The 16461-nt window shown below is 55.0% G+C and overlaps 1 protein-coding gene across 1 annotated transcript in view; it reads left to right on the top strand.

Moving 5' to 3' along the window:
• LOC140395981 (TBC1 domain family member 10B-like) overlaps positions 1–16461 on the top strand; it is an 89712-nt gene that overhangs the window by 13877 nt on the left and 59374 nt on the right. Inside the window, exons 2-3 of the mRNA XM_072484012.1 lie at positions 12470–12569; positions 14719–14826. Of these exons, the coding sequence (XP_072340113.1) occupies positions 12470–12569; positions 14719–14826 (208 nt within the window). The remainder of the gene's footprint in view (positions 1–12469; positions 12570–14718; positions 14827–16461) is intronic.

Genomic DNA, 16461 nt, shown 5'->3' with positions numbered 1-16461 from the left:
GTATCGTTGATTGTTGGGAAGAATGTTTCCCGGGGTGTTGATTTGCTGTAACCTACTTTGATACAAGTTTGAATAAAATGCGTTTAAAAAGAAAAAAGATCTTTGCCAGCAACTTCACATCCACATTTAGAAAATACAGAACAGGCCCTTCGGCCCACGATGTTGTGCTGAACTTTTGTCCTAGACACCCCATCTACACCCCATCATTCTACCGTAATCCATGTACCTATCCAATAGCCGCTTGAAGGTCCCTCATGTTGCCGACTCAACTACTTCCACAGGCAGTGCATTCCATGCCCCCACTACTCTCTGGGTAAAGAACCTACCTCTGACTTCCCCTCTATATCTTCCACCATTCACCTTAAATTTATGTCCCCTTGTAATGAGTTGTTCTACCCGGGGGAAAAAGTCTCTGACTGTCTATCTATTCCCCTGATCATCTTATAAACATCTATCAAGTCTCCCCTCATCCTTCTCCGTTAGAACATAGAACATAGAACGATACAGCGCAGTACAGGCCCTTCGGCCCATGATGTTGCACCGAAACAAAAGTCATCTAACCTACACTATGCCATTATCATCCATATGTTTACCCGATAAACTTTTAAATGCCCTCAATGTTGGCGAATTCACTACTGTTGCAGGTAGGGCATTCCACGGCCTCACTACTCTTTGCGTAAAGAACCTACCTCTGACCTCTGTCCTATATCTATTACCCCTCAGTTTAAAGCTATGTCCCCTCGTGCCAGCCATTTCCACCCACGGGAGAAGGCTCTCACTGTCCACCCTATCTAACCCCCTGATCATTTTGTATGCCTCTATTAAGTCTCCTCTTAACCTTCTCTCCAACGAAAACAACCTCAAGTCCATCAGCCTTTCCTCATAAGATTTCCCTCCATACCAGGCAACATCCTGGTAAATCTCCTCTGCACCCGCTCCAAAGCCTCCACGTCCTTCCTATAATGCGGTGACCAGAACTGTACGCAATACTCCAAATGCGGCCGAACCAGAGTTTTGTACAGCTGCAACATGACCTCCTGACTCCGGAACTCAATCCCTCTGCCAATAAAGGCCAACACTCCATAGGCCTTCTTCACAACCCTATCGACCTGGGTGGCAACTTTCAGGGATCTATGTACATGGACACCTAGATCCCTCTGTTCATCCACACTTCCAAGAACTTTACCATTAGCCAAATATTCCGCATTCCTGTTATTCCTTCCAAAGTGAATCACCTCACACTTCTCTACATTAAACTCCATTTGCCACCTCTCAGCCCAGCTCTGCAGCTTATCTATATCCCTCTGTAACCTGCTACATCCTTCCACACTGTTGACACCACCACCGACTTTAGTGTCGTCTGCAAATTTACTCACCCACCCTTCTGCGCCTTCCTCTAGGTCATTGATAAAAATGACAAACAGCAACGGCCCCAGAACAGATCCTTGTGGTACTCCACTTGTGACAGAACTCCATTCTGAACATTTCCCATCAACCACCACCCTCTGTCTTCTTTCAGCTAGCCAATTTCTGATCCACATCTCTATATCACCCTCAATCCCCAGCCTCCGTATTTTCTGCAATAGCCTACCGTGGGGAACCTTATCAAACGCTTTGCTGAAATTCATATACACCACATCAACTGCTCTACCCTCATCTACCTGTTCAGTCACCTTCTCAAAGAACTCGATAAGGTTTGTGAGGCATGACCTACCCTTCACAAAGCCATGCTGACTATCCCTGATCATATTATTCCTATCTAGATGATTATAAATCTTGTCTCTTAAAATCCCCTCCAAGACATTACCCACTACAGACGTGAGGCTCACCGGTCTATAGTTGCCGGGGTTGTCTCTGCTCCCCTTTTTGAACAGAGGGACCACATTTGCTATCCTCCTGTCCTCTGGCACTATTCCTGTAGCCAATGATGACATAAAAATCAAAGCCAAAGGTCCAGCAATCTCTTCCCTGGCCTCCCAGAGAATCCTAGGATAAATCCCATCAGGCCCTGGGGACTTATCTATTTTCAGCCTGTCCAGAATTGCCAACACCTCTTCCCTACGTACCTCAATGCCATCTATTCTAATAGCCTGGGTCTCAGCATTCTCCTCCACAACATTATCTTTTTCCTGAGTGAATACTGACGAAAAATATTCATTTAGTATCTCGCCTATCTCTTCAGACTCCACACACAACTTCCCATCCCTGTCCTTGACTGGTCGTACTCTTTCCCTAGTCATTCGCTTATTCCTGACATACCTATAGAAAGCTTTTGGGTTTTCCTTGATCCTACCTGCCAAATACTTCTCATGTCCCTCTCACGTTCTAATGAGAAAAGGCCTAGCACCCTCAACCTTTCCTCGTAAAACCTACTCTCCATTCCAGGCAACATCCTGGTAAATCTCCTTTGCACCTTTTCCAAAGATTCCACATCTTCCGAAAATGAAGCAACCAGAACTGCACACAGTACTCCAAATGTGGCCGTACCAAGGTTTTGTACAGCTGCATCATCACCTTACTGCTCTTAAATTCAATCCCTCTGCTAATGAACGCTAGCACACCATAGGCCTTCTTCACAGCTCTATCCACTTGAGTGGCAACTTTCAAAGATCTATGAACATAGACCTCAAGATCTCTCTGCTCCTCTACATTGCCAAGAACTCTACTGTAACCCTGTATTCTGCATTCATATTTGTCCTTCCAAAATGGACAACCTCACACTTTTCAGAGTTAAACTCCATCTGCCACTTCTCAGCCCAGCTCTGCATCTATCTATGTCTCTTTATAGCCGACAACAGCCCTCCTCACTATCCACAACTCCACCAATCTTTGTATCGTCTGCAAATTTACTAATCCACCTTCAACGAAAGGATATCACGGACCATAGCAGAGTACACAGAGAACAACCAGAACGGGCAGGTCTCACCCTCCAGCTTCTGGGAAGCGCTAAAGGCCGTGCTAGAGGGGAAATCATCGCTTTCAAAGCGCAAAGGGATAGGGAGGAAATGGCGGCTAGGCAGCAGCTGGTCGACTCCATACTGGAGGTAGACCGTAAACACTCCAAGGCCCCGACCGTAGAGCTCCTAGCGGAGAGGAAAGCGCTACAAAGGAACTTTGACCTGCTCTCCACCAGGAAAGCAGTGCACCAACTCTGCCAGGCACGTGGGACCCTATACGAACACGGAGACAAAGCCAGCCACCTGTTGGCACACCAGCTGAGAAAGCAGGCAGCCACCAGAGAAATTGCACAAATCAGGGATGCCAGAGGCACGTTAGAATCAGAACCAGAAAAGATCAGCAAAACCTTCAAGGCCTTCTACCAAGGGCGGTACACCTCAGAACCCCCAATGGGAGAGTCCAGGATGAAACGGTTCCTTGATGGACTGGACATTCCAGTCGTGGGGGAGTGCAGAAAACGGGGCTTGGAAGCACCACTAGCACTGGCAGAGATCATGGACAGCATTAGCTCCATGCAGGCGGGGAAGGCGCCGGGACCGGACGGGTTCCCAGTGGACTACTACAAAACATTTGCGACAGCACTGGCCCCGCACCTGCGGGAGATGTTCACAGACTCGCTAGCTCGGGGCACACTGCCACCCATGCTAGCAACAGGCCACAATCTCGCTGATACCTAAGAAAGACAAAGACCCAACGGAATGTGGGTCCTATAGATCCATCTCACTGCTGAATGCAGGCGCAAAAATACTGGCCAGAATCCTAGCCAAAAGGCTAGAAGACTGTGTACCTGAGGTGGTCGCAGAGGGCCAGGCGGGCTTTGTCAAAGGTAGACAGCTTACCTCGAACATCAGGCGCCTTACTTCTGTTGTGGGCAAAATCTTGGAAAGGTTTATAAGAGATAGGATGTATAATCATCTGGAAAGGAATAATTTGATTAGAGATAGTCAACACGGTTTTGTGAAGGGTAGGTCGTGCCTCACAAACCTTATTGAGTTCTTTGAGAAGGTGACCAAACAGGTGGATGAGGGTAAAGCAGTTGATGTGGTGTATATGGATTTCAGTAAAGCGTTTGATAATGTTCCCCACGGTAGGCTGCTGCAGAAAATACAGAAGCATGGGATTCAGGGAGATTTAGCAGTTTGGATCAGAAATTGGCTAGCTGGAAGAAGACAAAGGGTGGTGGTTGATGGGAAATGTTCAGACTTGAGTCCAGTCCAGTGGTGTACCACAAGGATCTGTTTTGGGGCCGCTGCTGTTTGTCATTTTTATAAATGACCTGGAGGAGGGCGTAGAAGGATGGGTGAGTAAATTTGCAGATGACACTAAAGTCGGTGGAGTTGTGGACAGTGCGGAAGGATGTTACAAGTTACAGAGGGACATAAATAAGCTGCAGCGCTGGGCTGAGAGGTGGCAAATGGAGTTTAATGCAGAAACGTGCGAGGTGATTCATTTTGGAAGGAATAACAGGAAGACAGAGTACTGGGCTAATGGTAAGATTCTTGGCAGTGTGGATGAGCAGAGAGATCTCGGTGTCCATGTACACAGATCCCTGAAAGTTGCCACTCAGGTTGAGAGGGTTGTTAAGAAAGCGTACGGTGTGTTAGCTTTTATTGGTAGAGGGATTGAGTTTCGGAGCCGTGAGGTCATGTTGCAGCTGTACAAAACTCTGGTGCGGCCGCATTTGGAGTATTGCGTGCAATTCTGGTCGCCGCATTATAGGAAGGATGTGGAAGCATTGGAAAGGGTGCAGAGGAGATTTACCAGAATGTTGCCTGGTATGGAGGGAAGATCTTATGAGGAAAGGCTGAGGGACTTGAGGCTGTTTTCGTTAGAGAGAAGAAGGTTAAGAGGTGACTTAATTGAGGCATACAAGATGATCAGAGGATTGGATAGGGTGGACAGTGAGAGCCTTTTTCCTCGGATGGTGATGTCTCGCACGAGGGGACATAGCTTTAAATTGAGGGGAGATAGATATAAGACAGATGTCAGAGGTAGGTTCTTTACTCAGAGAGTAGTAAGGGCGTGGAATGCCCTGCCTGCAACAGTCGTGGACTCACCAACACTAAGGGCATTCAACTGGTCATTGGATAGACATATGGACGATAAGGGAATAGTGTAGATGGGCTTTAGAGTGGTTTCACAGGTCGGCACAACATCGAGGGCCGAAGGGCCTGTACTGCGCTGTAATGTTTTATGTTCTATGTTCTATACTGAACGTGATAATGACGCCCTCCGGGGAGAGAACACCAGAGGTGATTGTTTCCCTAGATGCAGAAAAGGCCTTCGACAGAGTCGAAAGGAAATACTTCATAGAGGTACTGGAGCGGTTTGGGCTTGGAACAGGGTTCACCTCCTGGGTAAAGCTCCTATACAACACTCCCATGGCGAGCGTACGGACCAACAACACCAACTCCCGATACTTCCAGCTGCACAGGGGCAGCAGACAAGGATGCCCACTGTCCCCGCTGCTGTTCGCTCCAGCGATCGAACCACTAGCAATCGCGCTCAGAGCAGCAAAAAGCTGGAAGGGGATCCGAAGGGGAGGCAGAGAGCACAGAGTCTCACTCTATGCAGATGACCGGCTCCTCTACATTTCGGACCCACAGAGCAGCATGGACGGAATCATCGCGCTCCTGAAAGAGCTTGGCGCCGTCTCGGGCTACAAACTCAACATGAGCAAAAGTGAGATCTTCCCGGTACACCCACAAGTAGGTGGGGCAGCCCTAACGGGACTGCCGTTTAAACAAGCACGACACAAATTCCGCTACCTGGGGATCCAAATAGCCCATGACTGGAAAGGGATCCACAAATGGAACCTCACCAGTCTGACAGAGGAAGTAAAAAAGGACCTGCAAAGATGGAACACACTCCCACTCTCCCTCGTGGGGAGAGTCCAGACGATCAAAATGAACGTACTGCCCAGGTACTTCTTCCTACTTCGATCCATTCCGATCTACATCCCCAAGGCCTTTTTCAAAGTGCTGGACAAACTAATCATGGTGTTCGTATGGGGGGGAAAAATGCTAGGATCCCAAACAAGGTCCTACAAAAAACAAAATCCAGGGGGGATCCAAACCGACAATTCTACCACTGGGCGGCGACGGCCGAGCGAATAAGGGGATGGATCAAGGAGCCAGAAGCCGAGTGGGTGCGCGCATGGGACTGTGGGACATTGTGTATTGTGAGGGGAATGAGACATAGAACATAGAAAAATACAGCTCAGAACAGGCCCTTTGGCCCACGATGTTGTGCCGAACCTTTGTCCTAGATTAATCACAGATTATCATTGAATTTACAGTGCAGAAGGAGTCCATTCGGCCCATTGAGTCTGCACCGGCTCCCGGAAAGAGCACCCCACCCAAAGCCAACACCTCCACCCAACACTAAGGGCAATTTTGGCACTAAGGGCAATTTATCATGGCCAATCCACCTAACCTGCACATCTTTGGACTGTGGGAGGAAAGCGGAGCACCCGGAGGAAACCCACGCAGACACGGGGAGGATGTGCAGACTCCGCACAGACAGTGACCCAAGCCGGAATCGAACCTGGGACCCTGGAGTTGTGAAGCAATTGTGCTATCCATAATGCTACCGCGCTGCCCTGAAGAACAAATAAATCTACACTATATCATTTTACCGTAATCCATGTACCTATCCAATAGCTGCTTGAAGGTCCCTAATGTTTCCGACTCAACTACTTCCACAGGCAGTGCATTCCATGCCCCCACTACTCTCTGGGTAAAGAACCTACCTCTGACATCCCCCCTATATCTTCCACCATTCACCTTAAATTTATGTCCCCTTGTAATGGTTTGTTCCACCCGGAGAAAAAGTCTCTGACTGTTTACTCTATCTATTCCCCTGATCATCTTATAAACCTCTATCAAGTCTCCCTTCATCCTTTTCCGTTCTAATGAGAAAAGGCCTAGCACCCTCAACCTTCCCTCGTAAGACCTACTCTCCATTCCAGGCAACATCCTGGTAAATCCCCTTTGCACCTTTTTCAAAGCTTCCACATCCTTCCTAAAATGAGGCAACCAGAACTGTACACAGTACTCCAAATGTGGCCTTACCAAAGTTTTGTACAGCTGCATCATTACCTCACGGCTCTTAAATTCAATCCCTCTGTTAATGAACGCTAGCACACCATAGGCCTTCTTCACAGCAACTTTCAAAGATGTATGAACATAGACCCCAAGATTTCTCTGCTCCTCCACATTGCCAAGAACTCTACCGTTAACCCTGTATTCCGCATTCATATTTGTCCTTCCAAAATGGACAACCTCACACTTTTCAGGGTTAGACTCCATCTGCCACTTCTCAGCCCAGCTCTGCATCCTATCTATGTCCCTTTGCAGCCGAGAACAGCCCTCCTCACTATCCACAACTCCACAGTAGAGGGTTCCATCTCTGCTACTCCACTACTGGGCCGATATCTGGGGTTTGAGTATCTGTGTGTGTCTCTCTCCAGCTGGCACTGAAACTTCAGAGGCCAGGGGATGCCGCACTGGGACACCACGGAAGAGAGCACTGAATCAAGCCTGCTGTTTATCCCTAATCGGAAGCCTGAGGCTTGTATCACACAGATATCCAAACCCCCACCAATGCCCAGGTGATTCTCTCTCTTGCCGGTGGTGCAACACCCACCCGGTTCCTACTTCGCTGGAGTAGCTTTCCCAAGAGAGAGAATAGGACACTGCTGTTTATTACCTAACCAGCAGCCTGTCCTGAGTGAATCGTTCAAGATGACCCTAGATTCTCGACCCCGGAATTAAGGTGAGGAATATCTTAACAATGACTTGGTCAGAGATCGCTGGTGAGAGATTGAAGAATTGAAATAACTCCAATTATCAGCAAATCGAGGTTTATTGCAAAACCCAGGTCAAAATCATCAAACAGAAGAAATTATAATAAAATCTTAAACTCTTAACACAAACTAAGTCTATTCAGGAAGTACTATAACGGACACAACGTAAAATCTTATTGTTACACAGTTTTAGCAAGGGCACAAAACACAAATCAAGTCCCCTTCCCCAAAGCCTCAACCACTATCAAAGTCAAGGGAGTTTCGCAAGCTGCTGCAGGGTACTTACAGTCACAGGCTGCGAGAGGTCAAGTCGAAGGCGGAGAGGTCAAGCCAAGAGACCCTCAATCGCAACACAGCCCCTTTTATATCCATTTTACCTGGCTTTTTCCTGTGTTCGGCCAGCCCCTTTTGCATTGAATCCATAAGGTTTAAAGTTCCCGCTGGTCCTGCCCCCTTTGAGCCGGTCAGACCTGTCAAGATGGGAGTACCTCCCCTAGGTCCGCCTCCAGTCTGCTTTTTGAGATAACGAGGTTGAGCTCCCTTGTGAAGATTTTCAAAGTCTTCCATCTGCTCCGGAGATCGCTGCTATGTTGATGGGGTGTTGATTGGATTCTGCTCTGGTGGAGGCCAAGTCATTTACATCTGCATGGGGCTATGACCATCCCATTGTCCTGCTTGCAGGCAGGCCCCTGACAGCATTACCATTCCCCTTTGTTTCTGTTTTTAATCCTATTTCGTTGTCTGGCTTCTTCTTCCTTGTAGCTCCGGGGGTGGGGGGGGGGTTTGTAAATACCTATGCCCCTACTCAGCTCAGCGGACCAAGCCTGCTGGGAAATTTGGTTACGTTCCTTTGGCTGAAAAGTGTCCAGTTTACAGTCTCTGGGTTTTATTCTTGGGCAGTCCAAAAAGGGCCAAATTGCCCGAAAACCTTACACCACCAATCTTCGTATCGTCTGCAAATTTACTGACCCACCCTTCAACTCCCTCATCCAAGTCATTAATGAAAATCGCAAACAGCAGAGGACCCGGAACTGATCCCTGTGGTACGCCACTGGTAACTGGGATCCAGGCTGAATATTTGCCATCCAACACCACACTCTGACTTCTATCGGTTAGCCAGTTCATTATCCAACTGGCCAAATTTCCCACTATCCCATGCCTCCTTACTTTCTGCAGAAGCCTACCATGGGGAACCTTTTCAAATGCCTTACTAAAATCCATGTACACTACATCCACTGCTTTACCTTCATCCACATGCTTGGTCACCTCCTCAAAGAATTCAATAAGACTTGTAAGGCAAGACCTACCCCTCACAAATCCGTGCTGACTATCCCTAATCAAGCAGTGTCTTTCCAGATGCTCAGAAATCCTATCCTTCAGTACCCTTTCCATGACTTTGCCTACCACTGAAGTAAGACTAACTGGCCTGTAATTCCCAGGGTTATCCCTAGTCCCTTTTTTGAACAGGGGCACAACAGTCGCCACTCTCCAATCCCCTGGTACCACCCCTGTTGACAGTGAGGACGAAAAGATCATTGCCAACGGCTCTGCAATTTCATCTCTTGCTTCCCATAGAATCCTTGGATATATCCCGTCAGGCCCGGGGGACTTGTCTATCCTCAAGTTTTTCAAAATGCACAACACATCTTCCTTCCTAACAAGTATTTCCTCGAGCTTACCAGTCTGTTTCACACTGTCCTCTCCAACAATATGGCCCCTCTCATTTGTAAATACAGAAGAAAAGTACTCGTTCAAGTCCTCTCCTATCTCTTCAGGCTCAATACACAATCTCCCGCTACTGTTCTTGATCGGACCTACCCTCGCTCTAGTCATTCTCATATTTCTCACATATGTGTAAAAGGCCTTGGGGTTTTCCTTGATCCTACCCGCCAAAGATTATTCATGCCCCCTCTTAGCTCTCCTAATCCCTTTCTTCAGTTCCCTCCTGGCTATCTTGTATCCCTCCAACGCCCTGTCTGAACCTTGTTTCCTCAGCCTTACACAAGTCTCCTTTTTCCTCTTAACAAGACATTCAACCTCTCTTGTCAACCATGGTTCCCTCACTCGACCATCTCTTCCCTGCCTGACAGGGACATAAATATCAAGGACATGTAGTACCTGTTCCTTGAACAAGTTCCACATTTCACTTGTGTCCTTCCCTGATAGCCTATGTTCCCAACTTATGCACTTCAATTCTTGTCTGACAAAAACGTATTTACCCTTGCCCCAATTGTAAACCTTGCCCTGTTGCACGCACCTATCTCTCTCCATTACTAAAGTGAAAGTCACAGAATTGTGGTCACTATCTCCAAAATGCTCCCCCACTAACAAATCTATCACTTGCCCTGGTTCATTACCCAGTACTAAATCCAATATGGCCTCCCCTCTGGTCGGACAATCTACATACTGTGTTAGAAAAGCTTCCTGGACACACTGCACAAACACCACCCCATCCAAACTATTTGATCTAAAAAGTTTCCACTCAATGTTTGGGAAGTTGAAGTCACCCATGACTACTACCCTGTGACTTCTGCACCTTTCCAAAATCTGTTTCCCAATCTGTTCCTCCACATCTCTGCTACTATTGGGGGGCCTATAGAAAACTCCTAACAAGGTGACTGCTCCTTTCCTATTTCTGACTTCAACCCATACTACCTCAGTAGGCTGATACTCCTCGAACTGCCTTTCTGCAGCTGTTATACTGTCTCTAATTAACAATGCCACCCCCCCCACCTCTTTTACCACCCTCCCTAATCTTATTGAAACATCTATAACCAGGGACCTCCAACAACCATTTCTGCCCCTCTTCTATCCAAGTTTCCGTGATGGCCACCACATCGTAGTCCCAAGTACCGATCCATGCCTTAAGTTCACCCACCTTATTCCTGATGCTTCTTGCGTTGAAGCATACACACTTCAACCCATCTCCGTGCCTGCAAATACTCTCCTTTGTCAGTGTTCCCTTCCCCATTGCCTCATTACACGCTTTGGCGTCCTGAATATCGGCTATATTAGTTGCTGGACTACAAATCCGGTTCCCATTCCCCTGCCAAATTAGTTTAAACCCTCCCGAAGAGTACTAGAAAACCTCTCTCCCAGGATATTGGTGCCCCTCTGGTTCAGATGCAACCCGTCCTGCTTGTACTGGTCCCACCTTCCCCAGAATGCGCTCCAATTATCCAGATACCTGAAGCCCTCCCTCCAACACCATTCCTGCAGCCACGTGTTCAGCTGCACTCTCTCCCTATTCCTAGCCTCGCTATCTCGTGGCACCGGCAACAAACCAGAGATGACAACTCTGTCTGTCCTGGCTTTTAACTTCCAGCCTAACTCCCTAAACTCATTTATTACCTCCACACCCCTTTTCCTACCTACGTCGTTGGTACCAATGTGCACCACAACTTCTGGCTGCTCCCCCTCCCCCTTAAGGATCCTGGAGACACGATCCGAGACATCCCTGGCCCTGGCACCCGGGAGGCAACATACCTTCCGGGAGTCTAGCTCGCGACCACAGAATCTCCTATCTATTCCCCTAACCATTGAATCTCCTACAACTATTGCTTTTCTATTCTCCCCTCTTCCTTTCTGAGCCCCAGAGCCAGACTCAGTGCCAGAGACCTGGCCGCTAGGGCCTTCCCCCGGTAGGTCATCCCCCCCAACAGCATCCAAAACGGTATACTTGTTTTGAAGGGGAACGTCCACGAGGGATCCCTGCACTGTCTGCCTGTTTGTTTTTTCCCTTGACTGTAACCCAGCTATTCTTGTCCTGTACCTTGGGTGTGGTTACCTCCCTGTAACTCTTCTCAATCACCCCCTCTGCCTCCCGGATGATCCTAAGTTCATTCAGCTTCAGCTCCGGTTCCCTAACACGGTCTTTGAGGAGCTGGAGTTGGGTGCACTTCCCGCAGTTATAGTCAGCGGGGACACCGGTGGTATCCCTCACCACCCACATCCTACAGGAGAAGCATGCAACTGGCCTAGCCTCCATCCCCTCTTACCTGACAGAATATAGCAGCCCTGTGGACCAACTGGATCTCCGCCCTCCGACTCTGCTCCCAGTCAGCTGCACTCTCTGTAAACTCCTGGCTCTCTTCTCACACTTTGCGGAAATGTAGGAAACAAAATGATAGGAACACCTTACTCCCTCCTCACCTAACTCCCTCAGTCACCACTCTCACTTTAGCAATCAAATGCACCAAATTCAGCACTCAGTGCAAACCTATCCGTATCTAAGTACATTGTCGAAATCAATCACTCCCAGGACAGGTACAGCACGGGGTTAGATACAGAGTAAAGCTCCCTCTACACTGTCCACATCAAACACTCCCAGGACAGGTACAGCACGGGGTTAGACACAGAGTAAAGCTCCCTCAACACTGTCCCCATCAAACACTCCCAGGACTGGTACAGCACGGGGTTAGATACAGAGTAAAGCTCCCGCTACACTGTCCCCATCAAACACTCCCAGGACAGATACAGCACGGGGTTAGATACAGAGTAAAGCCCCCTCTACACTGTCCCCATCAAACACTCCCAGGACAGGTACAGCACGGGGTTAGATACAGAGTAAAGCTCCCTCTACACTGTCCCCATCAAACACTCCCAGGACAGGTACAGCACGAGGTTAGATACAGAGTAAAGCTATCTGGATACTGGGATGTGTGTTACAGAGAGTGAATTGTTTGTTCTCCTTCTCTGGTGCAGGGAGAGTGGGATTACAGTGGATGTGGCGCGGCAGCGTGAGATGAAGTGGTTGGAAATGTTGCGCCGCTGGGACAAGTGGGTTGCCCGGCGTTTCGAGAAGGTGAGTGGTGACTCTAGCTATCTTGCTCGGTTCAGCTCCATCTCTTGATGTCTGCATCTCGCTGTGTCCCTCGCTGATGCCCAATGTGTCTCCTCCGCTCGCGCCCCGTCCCCTGTGCCCCCCTCCCCCGCCCGGGCCCCCCTGCTCCGCCCGGGCACCCTCCTCACGCTCCTCGGGGCTCCCCCTCCCCTGCTCGGGCCCCCTCCCTCGCATCTCGGGGCCACCCGTCCCAGCTCGGGGCCCCCCGTCCCAGCTCGGGGCCCCCCGTCCCAGCTCGGGGCCCCCCGTCCCAGCTCGGGGCCCCCCGTCCCAGCTCGGGGCCCCCCGTCCCAGCTCGGGGCCCCCCGTCCCAGCTCGGGGCCCCCCGTCCCAGCTCGGGGCCCCCCGTCCCAGCGCGGGGCCCCCCGTCCCAGCGCGGGGCCCCCCGTCCCAGCGCGGGGCCCCCCGTCCCAGCTCGGGGCCCCCCGTCCCAGCTCGGGGCCCCCCGTCCCAGCTCGGGGCCCCCCGTCCCAGCTCGGGGCCCCCCGTCCCAGCTCGGGGCCCCCCGTCCCAGCTCGGGGCCCCCCGTCCCAGCTCGGGGCCCCCCGTCCCAGCTCGGGGCCCCCCGTCCCAGCTCGGGGCCCCCCGTCCCAGCTCGGGGCCACCCGTCCCAGCTCGGGGCCACCCGTCCCAGCTCGGGGCCACCCGTCCCAGCTCGGGGCCACCCGTCCCAGCTCGGGGCCACCCGTCCCAGCTCGGGGCCACCCGTCCCAGCTCGGGGCCACCCGTCCCAGCTCGGGGCCACCCGTCCCAGCTCGGGGCCACCCGTCCCAGCTCGGGGCCACCCGTCCCAGCTCGGGGCCACCCGTCCCAGCTCGGGGCCACCCGTCCCAGCTCGGGGCCACCCGTCCCAGCTCGGGGCCACCCGTCCCAGCTCGGGGCCACCCGTCCCAGCTCGGGGCCACCCGTCCCAGCTCGGGCCCCCCCCCCCCCGTCCCAGCTCGGGGCCACCCGTCCCAGCTCGGGGCCCCCCGTCCCAGCTCGGGGCCCCCCCCCCCCGTCCCAGCTCGGGGCCCCCCCCCCCCCGTCCCAGCTCGGGGCCCCCCCCCCCCCGTCCCAGCTCGGGGCACCCCCCGTCCCAGCTCGGGGGCCCCCCGTCCCAGCTCGGGGGCCCCCCGTCCCAGCTCGGGGGCCCCCACCCCGCCCGGGCCACCCTCCCCGCCCGGGCTCCCCCGCCCCTGCCCGGGAACCCCTCCCCCGCCTCTCTGGCCTCCTCCACGCCCGACCCCCCGACCGGGACCCCCCTCCCCCGCCTCTCTGGCCTCCTCCACGCCCGACCCCTCGACCGGGACCCCCCTCCCCCGCCTCTCAGGCCTCCTCCCCGCCCGTCCCCCCTCCCCGCCCGGGCTCCCCCGCCCGGGCCCCCCCTCCCCCGCCCGGGACTCCCTCCCCCGCCTCTCTGGCCTCCTCCACGCCCGACCCCCCGACCGGGACCCCCCTCCCCCGCCTCTCAGGCCTCCTCCCCGCCCGGGCCCCCCTCCCCGCCCGGGCTCCCCCGCCCAGGCCCCCCCTCCCCCGCCCGGGACCCCCTCCCCCGCCTCTCTGGCCTCCTCCACGCCCGACCCCCCGACCGGGACCCCCCTCCCCGCCTCTCAGGCCTCCTCCCCGCCCGGCCCCCCTCCCCGCCCGCGACCCCCTCCCCCGCCCGCGACCCCCTCCCCCGCCCGCGACCCCCTCCCCCGCCCGCGACCCCCTCCCCCGCCCGCGACCCCCTCCCCCGCCCGCGACCCCCTCCCCCGCCCGCGACCCCCTCCCCCGCCCGCGACCCCCTCCCCCGCCCGCGACCCCCTCCCCCGCCCGCGACCCCCTCCCCCGCCCGCGACCCCCTCCCCCGCCCGCGACCCCCTCCCCCCGCCCGCGACCCCCTCCCCCGCCCGCGACCCCCCTCCCCCGCCCGCGACCCCCTCCCCCGCCCGCGACCCCCTCCCCCGCCCGCGACCCCCTCCCCCGCCCGCGACCCCCTGCCCCGCCCGCGACCCCCTGCCCCGCCCGCGACCCCCTGCCCCACCCAGCACCCCCTCCCCCTCTCAGGCCCTCCTCCCCCCGGAGCTCTGGATTCTTGATGTGCTTGTGCCTTGCTGATGGATGCTCCTCTCTCTCTGTCCATTAGGTGAAGCTGCGATGTCGGAAGGGGATTCCATCCTCACTGAGAGGTCAGGCTTGGCAGCAGCTTTCCCACAGCAAACAGCTCATGGAGCAGAATCCCGGCAAATTCCAGGTAGCAACACAGACTGAGTAATGGCAGCTGGTCATCTCCACATACACTCCCCTCTCCCTCCCTCTCCCTCCCTCTCCCTCCCTCTCCCTCCCTCTCCCTCCCTCTCCCTCCCTCTCCCTCCCTCTCCCTCCCTCTCCCTCCCTCTCCCTCCCTCTCCCTCCCTCTCCCTCCCTCTCCCTCCCTCCCCCTCCCTCTCCCTCACTCTCCCTCCCCTGCCCTCCCCCTCCCCCTCCCCCTCCCCCTGCCCTCCCCCTCCCTCCCTCCCACCCCCCTCTCACTCCCCTCCCTCCCCCTCCCTCCCCAACCCTCCCCCTCCCCCTCCCTCCCCCTCCCTCCCCTCCCCTCCCCCCTCCCTCCCCTCCCGTCCCCCCCACCCTCCCCACCCCCCCCTCCCTCCCCCACCCTCCCTCTCCCTCCCCCTCCCTCCCACCCCATCCCCCTCCCTCCCACCCCATCCCCCTCTCCCCCCTCTCCCCCTCCCCTCCCCATCCCCTTCCCCTCCTCCCTCCCCCTCCCTCCCCACCCTCCCCCTCCCCCCTCCCTCCCCCTCCCTCCCCCACCCTCCCACCCCCCTCCCTCCCACCCCCCTCCCTCCCCACCCTCCCCCCTCCCACCCCCTTCCCTCTCCCCCCTCTCCCCCTCCCCTCTCCCCCTCCCCTCCCCATCCCCTTCCCCTCCTCCCTCACCCCGTCCTCCCTCCCACCCCGTCCTCCCTGCTGCCTCCCACCTCATCCTCCCACCCACCTCCCTCTGCCTCCCCTACCCCTCCCCTCCCCCTCCACCCTTTCCATCCCCCCTCTCTCCCCCCCCCTCCCTTCCCCTCTCCAGTCCCCCCTCCCCATCCCCTTCCCCTCCTCCCTCACCCCGTCCTCCTACCCACCTCCTGCCTCCCTTCCCCCTCCCCTCCCTCACTCCCTCCTCCAACACACCCTCCCCCCTCACCCTCTCCTCCCTAGCTCCCACTTCACTCCTCCCCCTCCCCTACTCCCCCGTCCCCACTTCACCCCTCCCGTCCCCCTCCCTCCCCAACCTCTCCCCTCCCTCACTCTCCCTCCCCCTCCATCCTCTCCCGCCCCCTTCCCTCCCCCGCCCCCCTCCCTCCCCCGCCCCCCTCCCTCCTCCCTCCCTCCCTCCCTCCCTCCTCCCTCCGTCTCTCTCTCTGTCCGTCCCTCTCTCCGTCCGTCCCTCTCTCCGTCCGTCCCTCTCTCCGTCCGTCCCTCTCTCCGTCCGTCCCTCTCTCCGTCCGTCCCTCTCTCTGTCCGTCCCTCTCTCTGTCCGTCCCTCTCTCTGTCCGTCCCTCTCTCTGGCCGTCCCTCTCTGTGTCCGTCCCTCTCTGTGTCCGTCCCTCTCTGTGTCCGTCCCTCTCTGTGTCCGTCCCTCTCTGTGTCCGTCCCTCTCTGTGTCCGTCCCTCTCTGTGTCCGTCCCTCTCTGTGTCCGTCCCTCTCTGTGTCCGTCCCTCTCTGTGTCCGTCCCTCTCTCTGTCCGTCCCTCTCTCTGTCCGTCCCTCTCTCTGTCCGTCCCTCTCTCTGTCCGTCCCCCTCTCTGTCCGTCCCCCTCTCTGTCCGTCCCCTCTCTGTCCGTCCCTCTCTCTGTCCGTCCCTCTCTCTGTCCGTCCCTCTCTCTGTCCGTCCCTC

The sequence above is a fragment of the Scyliorhinus torazame genome, chromosome 19 (assembly GCF_047496885.1).
Source record: "Scyliorhinus torazame isolate Kashiwa2021f chromosome 19, sScyTor2.1, whole genome shotgun sequence".
NCBI classification, from domain to species: Eukaryota; Metazoa; Chordata; class Chondrichthyes; order Carcharhiniformes; family Scyliorhinidae; genus Scyliorhinus; species Scyliorhinus torazame.
This window is presented reverse-complemented; position numbering and strand designations above follow the sequence as displayed.